At 45.0% G+C, this 10,533-nt stretch overlaps 2 protein-coding genes across 2 annotated transcripts; both read left to right on the top strand.

Moving 5' to 3' along the window:
* Nucleotides 1–72: 72 nt before the first annotated feature.
* pde12 (phosphodiesterase 12) lies at nucleotides 73–4,540 on the top strand. Its single transcript, XM_058054961.1, has 7 exons — nucleotides 73–883; nucleotides 1,120–1,547; nucleotides 1,651–1,756; nucleotides 2,624–2,768; nucleotides 2,869–2,947; nucleotides 3,019–3,136; nucleotides 3,953–4,540. The coding sequence occupies exons 1-7, from the start codon at nucleotides 330–332 to the stop codon at nucleotides 4,284–4,286; spliced, it is 1,764 nt and encodes a 587-aa protein (XP_057910944.1). The 5' UTR covers nucleotides 73–329; the 3' UTR covers nucleotides 4,287–4,540.
* A 642-nt stretch (nucleotides 4,541–5,182) lies between these two features.
* On the top strand, nucleotides 5,183–10,478 carry gmppb (GDP-mannose pyrophosphorylase B). Its single transcript, XM_058054854.1, has 10 exons — nucleotides 5,183–5,309; nucleotides 5,975–6,169; nucleotides 6,281–6,361; nucleotides 6,607–6,655; nucleotides 7,277–7,419; nucleotides 7,507–7,665; nucleotides 7,774–7,852; nucleotides 8,910–9,037; nucleotides 9,113–9,295; nucleotides 9,373–10,478. The coding sequence occupies exons 2-10, from the start codon at nucleotides 6,041–6,043 to the stop codon at nucleotides 9,502–9,504; spliced, it is 1,083 nt and encodes a 360-aa protein (XP_057910837.1). The 5' UTR covers nucleotides 5,183–5,309; nucleotides 5,975–6,040; the 3' UTR covers nucleotides 9,505–10,478.
* Nucleotides 10,479–10,533: the final 55 nt, after the last annotated feature.

Consider the following 10,533-nt stretch of genomic DNA (forward strand, 5'->3'; position numbering starts at 1 on the left):
ATACTTCTCAGAGGCATTATTGAAAATATTGTGTAATTTAGCTTCCGTCCAGTAGGGGGCAGCGATACTTATTGAAGTGCTGTATTATGTTAGCGAAGAAGAACGTGATAGTGGTAGAACTATGCTAATGCTATGTTGCAAACTTTATGTTAAAGTAGCTGCAGTGTTGCTCGCTAAACGTATTTGTTTCAGATTGGAGTGAAATTGTTAAATAACAAACAAAATTCGCAGTTATGCTGGCTAATGACACTAGGAAATAGACGACCCTCTCGCGGTTCAATGTTGCTAGTTCCGGTTTAGTTTAGTGTCTCGTGCCACCGGGGGGGTTCATGTTCAACAAGCTCCCCGCTACTCTGCTGTCCTTTCCCGGTAGGCTGCTCTCCGTCAGCCGAGCTTGCCGCCTCCTCGGCAGCAGGATGGAGCCGGCTTTGGTGAGGTGTGTCCCGGGGGAGCCCAAACTGACAATATCTTTCAGCTTAGCGGGCAGTCAGAAACACATGCTGCGGGAGCAGAGCGAGCCTTTGGGGAAGGTCCTGGCCCGTATCGCCTGTAACTTCACAAAGGGCAAAGCCAAGAAAACTAAAAGGAATGCGGAGCAGCAGCCGGCTGAAACCTCCTCGGAGCTCGCCGTGGTGAAGCTCTTCCTGGACGGCAGCGAGGTAGAGGCCACGGTGTTGAACTCGGAGGCGTGGAAGGACGGAGCGGTATTACAGGTGGGGGACGTTAAATACCTTATCACCAGGAACGCTCCTACATTCACTACCGCCGAGCTGCCCGGATCCCTTTTGGCTGGATTCCCGGTGTGTCCAAAGCTGGAGGTGGAGTTCGGAGACCTGCAAGACTGCGAGTTCATGTGGTTCAAAGAAAAGGTCCCAAATATAAGGTGCGGTTACCTAAAATTGCACAAAATGTGCCAGAATGTTGTTCATTCATTCATTTTCTACCGCTAGAGGCGGGGTACACACTGGACTGGTGGCCAGCCAATCACAGGGCACATATAGACAAACAACCATTCACACTCACATTCATACCTATGGACAATTTGGAGTTGCTAATTAACCTAGCATGTTTTTGGAATGTGGGAGGAAACCGGAGTTTTTAATTTTTTAATTGTTTCAGTGTTCAAGCTTCTGGCGATGCGGCCGCTGAGGACATCACCTGGACAGAAGTAGCACATACTAGAGTCTACGTCCCGTCCAATCAGGACATCGGCTGCAAACTGAAGCTGTGCTGCACACCCGTAGATGGCCGCCGCAGCGGGCAGCCTATAGAGCTAGTCTCCACCAGCGCCGTGGAAGCCGGACCGGGCATGTGCACATTTGACACTCGACACGCGTACACAGCCAAACACGTGGACTGGCCGTTTATGAGAGTGGTGTCCTACAATATACTGGCGGACATCTACGCACAGACAGAACTGTCCAAGACGGTTCTGTATCCCTACTGCGCCCCCTATGCCCTGCAACTGGATTACAGACAGAACCTGATCAAGAAGGAGCTGGCAGGGTATCGTGCTGATATCGTGTGTCTGCAGGAAGTTGACAAAGGTCATTTGTGGTCATGTGTATGATGTGTGGGATAATTACACAACAAAAGCTGTCTCTCTGACAGCTTTGTTTGCTGACGTGTTTTTCATATTTCATATTTCAGGGGTGTTTTTGGACAGTCTGACTCCAGCTCTTGATGCCTTCGGCCTGGATGGTGTTTTTAAGGTTAAAGAGAAGCAACATGAAGGATTGGCGACTTTCTACCGCAGGTTTGCTACAATTTGTTCAAATAGTACTACCGTATTTTCTGGACTATAAGTCGCACAAGGCCAAAAATGCATAATTAGGTAGAAAAAAACATACATAAGTCGCACTGGAGTATAAGTCACATTTTTTGCAGTCATTTATTTTAACTATTTGACCAAAATAGACATTACGTCCTCTTGGAAGGCAAGTTCTAGCAATAAAAGAATAGAGAACAGGATGAATAGGTGTAAGATATGCTAACACAATGCTTATTCAGCTACACAAAAAATAAACATGAACAGAAAAGGTGTACTACCTGTAATGGTAATGGTTTAATTTCATTTGAACATGCATCAGATTACAATTGAATGCATCCCATAATCAGTTCACAGTTCCACATGTCCAAAAGGAGTAGGAAGAAACAAAGCTTATTAAATCCTACCCCTCCATCTGGTACTTTTACAATCAGTAACTGTTACATTTGTTCACTAGTTTTTTTAATGAATTTTTATTTCTTCATTTAAAAAATATATTTTTTTTATTTAAAAAAATTAATTAAAAAAATTAAAACAATTTTTTGATTTTTTTTATTTAAAAAAAAATTACAATTTTTAATTTTTTTGTCACGTACCGAAGTACGAGGTGATATGAGCATCCAATGACATAATGGGTACCATAGTAAGTGTCAATATAGTGATATATATAGCACATCATGACTGGTTCAAGACTCTTCATCCTTGTATTTAGCAAACATCAACTGCTTGTATTGTTTCTTGAATTGGGGGGGGGGTGGATACAGGCCTAGAGATGGAGATCTGGGGTAGCCTCATGTAAAATACAGAAAATCATCCATGCTCATGCAGAATTCTAAACTTTTTTTTTTCTTTTAGGACAAAATTTAAGCTGGTGAGTCGTCATGACATCACGTTGAGTGCGGCACTGACCTCTGACCCCATTCATGGTGATCTGCTGGAGAGGGTCTCGGCTAACACCCCCCTGAAAGACAGGATTTTGAAGAGGTCCACGTCCTTACAGGTATCAACATGGCTAGCTTCTGTAATGTTTTCCATGGTTTGTTGTCCTTTTTGCTCGATTAGTGAGACTTGTCCTCTCTGCTTGACCCTTCCTGCTGAAGGTCAGCGTGCTGGAGGACCTCAGCCATGCAGGTAGAAAGGTGTGCGTAGCAAACACACACCTGTACTGGCACCCTCAAGGTACAACTTTAAGCTTTTATCATTTCTTCCTCCTGAAACATCTTCATAGTGACTTCTTCTCCTTTTTGAAGGAGGGAATGTTCGATTGGTCCAGATGGGCGTGGCTCTGCGGCACCTGAGTCATGTGATCGATGAGGTCGCCCCCGGAGCGCCATTGGTTTTTTGTGGCGACTTCAATTCCTCTCCGACCTCAGGCAACCTCAGTTTTCATTCATTCATTTTCTACCGCTTATCCTCACGAGGGTCGCATGGGGGTGCTGGAGCCTATCCCAGGCGGGGTACACCCTGGACTGGTTTGCCAGCCAATCACAGGGCACATATAGACAAACAACCATTCACACTCACATTGGAATGTGGGAGGAAACCGGAGTACCCGGAGAAAACCCACGCATGCACAGGGAGAACATGCAAACTCCACACAGAGATGGCCGAGGGTGGAACTGAACCCTGGTCTCTTAGCTGTGAGGTCTGCACGGTAACCACTCGAGCGCCGTGCAGCCCAAAGACAAAACAAAAAAGCCAAAATCGTACCACTTCCACACGCAATAGGAGGATAACTTCTTTTCACTCTATCATGTTGGACATGCTGGAGCCTATCCCAGCTGTCTTCAGGCGAGAGGCGGGGTACACCCTGGACTGGTGGCCAGCCAATCACAGGGCACATATAGACAAACAACCATTCACACTCACATTCATACCTATGGACAATTTGGAGTCGCCAATTAACCTAGCATGTTTTTGGAATGTGGGAGGAAACCGGAGTACCCGGAGAAAACACACGCATGCACGAGGAGAACATGCAAACTCCACACAGAGATGGCCGAGGGTGGAATTGAACCCGGGTCTCCTAGCTGTGAGGTCTGCACGCTAACCACTCGACCATCATGCAGCCCTAACCTCAGTCTTAACACTGAAAATGAGTCCACATTCAAGTGTGCATGCTCCTGCTTCACAATGGAACATCCGTTATCCCGGCTTGATGTCTTGATGTCCATCTCATCCTGCCTCAGGCGTGCTCCAGCTCGTCACCGAGACTGTGGTTCCCCAGCAGCACGCAGACTGGAGCAGCTCGGGCCCGGAGGAGTCGTGCAACATGGAGCTACCGTCCACCTTCCCCCCCTTGCTGAGCGCCTGCGGCCCACTGGCCTACACCAACTACGTGGGCGGCTTCCAAGGCTGCCTGGACTACATCTTCATCCAGCCGGAGAGCATGCAGGTGGAGCAGGTGATCCCTTTGCCGAGCCACGAGGAGGTCACCACTTACACAGCTCTGCCAAGCGTGGCGCACCCTTCTGACCATATTGCGCTGGTCTGCGACCTGCACTGGAAACCCTCTTGATGGACATAAGAGAAGCATGAAGTCATGTGACACTCATGAGCAACTAAGTTATATCCCATTTAATGAGCTTTAATGATTAATGTTTTTATTTAAAGTCTCGTGAGTCGCTGATATTCAGTGCTTGTTTGTTACTGGGAAGCAGCTTGCATGACAAACACAAGATGTGACCAATCATTAACATATTTGTTATGAAATTAACCATGTATTACTTTTTGGTCCCGAGCTGAAAAATCATTTTTAAATAAAGTACCACTTTTAATTTTTAACTGGAATTTTATTTTAACAGTAGTGAATTCAACAATTCAACTCAGGATAGTCTTGTCAAGGCACTGATAAGTCATGTGGTTACTGCCTGCCGGCCTCGTCGCCACGCTGTTTTTCTCCCATTGGTCAGAAGTGGTTAAAGAGGCGGGGCCAGGACTATACCATTCGCTCAAATGTTGGGGGTTGCATAGAAATACTTAATTACAGTTTACAGCGCACATATGTCAGCTTTGATTATATGGGCCAGGTTTAGTGCATATATAAATGTTTACTGTTAATCGAGTTGACAATTTTGTGTTGTGAACAAAAATATATTTACTATTACTATACTTGCCAAACCGGTCGACACCACCAAGTCCCTGAAGACAAACGCTGGAGTATTGGTAAGTTCAACATGTTCAGCCTAGCTGAACCGGAAGTTGTCTGTTTCTGACGCTAGAAAAGAAAGACTGGACATTTTCAAACTTCTTACTGATAGTTAATATAAAAGTCTTTGTTTTTATTCTTCTTTTTTATTACACATTGCTCTTTTTATTTTGTTTTATGTTTGTGATTTGGTCATATGGATACTTCTTTGCGACATCGTAATTTTAATTTGAAAACTGTCACCGGATAAATAGGTTTTGTGATTACGTAGCCTGACACTCAGCAGTCAAACCGGAAGCCAAACAAAAGAGCTGGGATTTGAAGCATCTTACGTGTCACTACGAGGGTACTGCTGTCTGGACATCTACCTAAAATAGCAGTGGGTCGCTACACGTGAGTAAAAAAAAACTTGCTTACCTATTTTTTTATTTTTACATGCAAACAGGAACATTAAATGAGGCATAATAGTTCACTGACGCTTGTTAGCCAATGTAGCTAACATGAGCTGCCTTTAGTTACCGCTCCGTAAGAGTTCTTTAGATGGTGGACCCACCATTACCCGTCAATGACAAGTGGCGACACAAAATCGCGGAAAACGCAAACTTTTCAAATATTAGATTTTTTTTAACGAATCACATTAATTAAAGAGAGCTAACTTTTGAACGTAATGTAAGCATTATTCCCGCCCTCTTCCTGGTCGGAGAAGGTAAGATCCGCCCCAGGTAATACACGCATGCGCAGAAGAATTTGCCCATCAGTTGCTTACAGTCCCTCTAACAAAAAGTCATTTAAGTGCAGTTTGAATTTGAATTAGTACAAAATAACACAGTGTACCAACACAAAACAAGTTTCATGATCAGTTCACAAATTAAAAACTTCAAACTGTACCTGAATGTTCATTTATAGGAAAGAAACATACATACATATATATTAGTAAATACTGCATCCCTTATCTGTTCTTACTGTGATACTCGGAACACTGACCTGAAAACCGCCGGTAATTTAACAAATTGACGAGTGACACATTGTCACAGCGACTCTCCTCTCACCTTTTCCAGATCACTTCTTCAGTCGTCATTGATGAGTCCTGGTTGCCCCAGTAACGGTCGATAAAGACAGCAATCATGAAGGCTTTGATCTTGGTCGGGGGTTACGGTACACGTCTGCGACCTCTCACCTTGAGCGTCCCCAAGCCACTCGTGGACTTCTGTAACAAGCCCATCCTGCTACATCAGGTGGAGGCCCTGGTCAAGGTACAGGAAGCATGATCACTGTTTGTCTCCTTGGACCAGCAAACCTATTATTCTTTTCATAACGGTGTACTGTATGTATTTGTATGTGTATGTGTGTGTATATGTATCCAGGCTGGAGTGAACCATGTGGTCTTGGCAGTGAGCTACATGTCTGAGCTGCTGGAGAGAGAAATGAGAGTCCAGGAGCAGAGAGTAGGTCCATAAGTGAGATTCATATACGAGCGTCCTTATACATTTATATCACAAGACATGTGATTATTTACATCTGTAAATAAAAGCTGCCAGTCAGTGAAAATGATGCTGTCACAGATAAAAAATAAAAGGGTTAATACAATAATTAGAAAGTAATCATGTACTGTACCAGACTGATGCTTATAACGTGAGATCAGGAACCAGTGAGGCTTCAAAGCTGAAAGTTTTTTTTTTCCCCTCCTTAGCTTGGCATCCGTATCTCTCTTTCGCATGAGAAGGAGCCTCTTGGAACAGGTGAGTCTGTACAAACAGGGACGAAGAAAACTGCGTTGACGTATATTCCTTTATTAATCATACTTTTCCGTGGTTAAATGTGGTTAAAAATGAAATTTTCTGCCTAAATTAAGCATTTTCAAGAATAAAAATTAGCTAAATAAACTTGAATACAGGGCTGCACGGTGAACAAGTGGTTAGCACGCAAACCTCACAGCTAAGAGACCTGAGTTCAATTCCACCATGCTAGGTTAATTGGTGACTCCAAATTGTCCATAGGTATGAATGTGAGTGTGAATGGTTGTTTGTCTATATGTGCCCTGTGATTGGCTGGCCACCAGTCCAGGGTGTACCCCGCCTCTCGCCTAAAGACAGCTGGGATAGGCTCCAGCACCCCTCGTGAGGATAAGCGGTAGAAAAAGAATGAATGAATGAATGAATGAATACAAGTGTAAGCCTTCCAAAAGACTAATTCAAATTGTGGTGTGTAGTATTCTACACTGGTCACTAGGTGTCAGTAATGTAACTGTAATGTTTGGTGAGACACACAATCACCATACTTTTATTGCATGTCACTGGTACTGTGTATTTTCCGAGGAGAGTATATGATTTAACGTGTGTATTTAATCACTCGGGGAACAGCGGGTCCGCTGGCGTTGGCTCGGGAGCTGCTGGACGTTGACAACGAGCCCTTCTTCGTCCTCAACTCGGACGTCATATGTGACTTTCCCTTCCAAGATCTGCTGCAGTTCCACCGCAACCATGGCAAAGAGGGCACCATTGTGGTGAGAGAGAGAGTGATTTACCTCGAAAACAAGCACGTTGTCAGTGTCGTTGTCAATGCATTAAACATGTAGAGTTTTTATGTGTAGGTGACCCGAGTGGAGGAGCCCTCGAAATACGGCGTGGTGGTGTTTGAGGCGGAGAGCGGCAGGATCCATCGCTTTGTGGAGAAGCCTCAGGTCTTTGTCTCCAACAAGATCAACGCCGGCATGTACATCTTTAATCCCAGCATGCTCGGCAGGATTCAGGTCTGCAAAACACAGTGAATGTGTTCAAGGACTTTGTAGACCTTTTACACAGACACTAACGTTTGCCCGTGTGTGTGTGTGTGTGTGTGTGTGTGTGTGTGTGTACAGCTCAGACCGACATCCATTGAGAAAGAGATTTTTCCTGTCATGGCTGAGGAGGGACAGCTGTACGCCATGGAGCTGCAGGGTAACTATGACTACTTCCTGCAGCCTCTTTTCCCGTTTGTACTGCCCCACCCGTGCCTTTTACACAGAACACAACAGTATATTGTATATTGCATAACTGTGTGCGTCCACATCCCGCTATCAGATAATCAGAGGGGATGACGCATTGATATGATTTGCTGTGACATTCAAAATGTATTGAGTTGTCTTTTTTTTTTTTTTAAGTTAATGTTGCATTCACTGTCCTCAGCTCGCAGCTCCAACAGACGTAAGTGTTCTTTAATATCACCAGACCCCGTGACAGTGTGGTGAGGAGCACAATAAGACCACTGGAAGGGATCCAAATGTAATTAGTGGTCTAGAGATCTTCTAGTAGTTCCACATCCTCAGTCAAAGACCTGCAGTGTCTCAGAGTAGAAAAAAAAACCTAGACTACAGAAGTACTGGAGTCGGACCGGAGTCAAAGACCTGCACCAGAGTTATCATCACAGGTCTCTGATCTCTTGATCGGGCTCTGGTCTCCGTCTCCTGTCCAAGACCTTGTTGAAGGTTTCTGACTTGTTACATCACAGGCTGTCACTGTGGTCCAGGTTTTCCAATCCAGTCTGGGTATTTGACTGGATCCTAAGCTGTGCCTCTGGTCCAGGTCTTGGACTCTTAGCAATTTAGCGATTATGTTGAGTCAGTGATGTAATGTGTCAGGACGTGATGCCGCACTTCCTGTTAATCAGATGGCCGACATCCATTGAGTTGTTCAGGTCTTTGATCGGGCTCTGGTCTCTGACTCCTGTCCAAGACCTTATTGAAGGTTTCTGACTTGTTACGTCACAGGCTCTCACTGTGGTCCAGGTTTTCCAATCCAGTCTGGGTATTTGACTAGATCCTCAGCTCTGCCTCTGGTCCAGGTCTTGGACTCTTAGCAATTTAGCGATTATGTTGAGTCAGTGATGTAATGTGTCAGGACATGATGTCGCACTTCCTGTTAATCACATGGCCTTGTGGTTGAGTAGGTCGAGTAGGTCACCATTTTGAGTTCGCAAAAAAATAGCCATTTTGTGTCATTGTTTCCTCGTTGGCAGGTTTCTGGATGGACATCGGTCAGCCCAAAGACTTCCTGACAGGAATGTGTATGTACCTGCAGTCGCTACGGCAACACGCCCCTGACAGGCTGCGCACAGGGCCCGGTTTCCTCGGCAATGTTCTGGTGGTGAGTTGATGTGGTTGAAGCATGATCCCAAATAGATCCCTCACGAGATCACTCTTCCTTTGCGTTCTCCTGCAGGACCCGACCGCTCAGATCGGTGAAAACTGCACCATCGGCCCCAATGTGACCATCGGCGCCGGCGTGGTGGTGGAAGACGGCGTGAGGATAAAGCGCTGCACTGTGATGAAAGCAGCCAGAGTCCGTTCGCATTCGTGGCTGGAGAGTTGCATCGTGGGATGGAGCTCCTCTGTGGGCCAGTGGGTAAGTTGAAGGTCACCAAAACATCAAACACTGTCATATCCATTCTCATATTTTATTGGCCTTTTTTGATCCTCCAGGTCCGCATGGAGAACGTGACCGTGTTGGGAGAGGATGTGATCGTCCACGACGAGCTTTATCTAAACGGCGCAAACGTCCTGCCGCACAAATCCATTAGTGAGTCAGTCCCAGAACCGCGGATCATCATGTAGCATCGCAAGGAAGAAGAATTTCTTCTGAACTGAAGATCTAAACTGAGCCTGAGTGAGTCAGTGGTACCAAGGAGGGGGCGGAGGAAACTGAGAATCCTTTTTTTTTCTTTTTAAACAAATTTGGACTTTAGTCCTGCTTGACTGCATCTCGTTGGATGGGGTTGAGATCTTGATGAAGGCAGCAGGAAGGACCATGTGATGCTGCAGGGTTGAACATTACTTTAACAGAGGAAGGTGTGTGTGTGTGTGTGTGTGTGTGTGTGTGTGTGTGTGTGTGTGTGTGTGTATTTCCAGAGCTGCTGTTTAGACTCAGTCAGTCAAGGTCCACACTTCATCGCCACGTCAATGCACTGAAATGACTGAGGATCTGAAATGACTGCGTTCAGTACTCGGATTGGCCGCTTGAGGGCAGCAGAGCACATAATGGTTCCCAGGATGGTCAAACTCGTATAGTTTAACCGGTTATTTTTACACTAACTAATTAGTCATGTCAACTGATCTATTTTACATATTAATTATCATCATACATTACAAAATGAACTCTTTATTACTATGCAGCTGTAGTAGCACTGCAGTGAAACCAAATCACGTGTTATTCCGTGTTTGAATGGAAGGTGGCGCTGCATTTAAAGGAGCCTTCATTCTTGTGCAATAAACAAGAAGAGCAGTAGAAAAATGAATGATGCATTCACATAACAAATATTGTTTGTCCTTGTTTTAAATCCGGTGAAGAATGAAGGCCAAACCATGGCCTTGGAGTGAGCATCAATGGTCTCCTTGAAGGTCACATTGTTGCCTTCTAGCGTTGCAACAGGAAGTAAAATTATCAGCCACTGAAGCAGATGAGGTGCACTGATGATGTCACATTGTTTGCTGTTGTGACGATGAAGTATTTTCTAAGAGAATAATATAACTCTTCAACTCTTCCACTTTTTGTCTTGGTTGTTTCTTTGCTCTGTGTTCAATTCCACTCATGTGTGCAGGATTCAGTCTTTCAGGCCACGAGGTCCTCTGCCAACACCCCAGTGC

This window comes from Doryrhamphus excisus, chromosome 18, assembly GCF_030265055.1.
Source record: "Doryrhamphus excisus isolate RoL2022-K1 chromosome 18, RoL_Dexc_1.0, whole genome shotgun sequence".
In the NCBI taxonomy this organism is placed as follows: Eukaryota; Metazoa; Chordata; class Actinopteri; order Syngnathiformes; family Syngnathidae; genus Doryrhamphus; species Doryrhamphus excisus.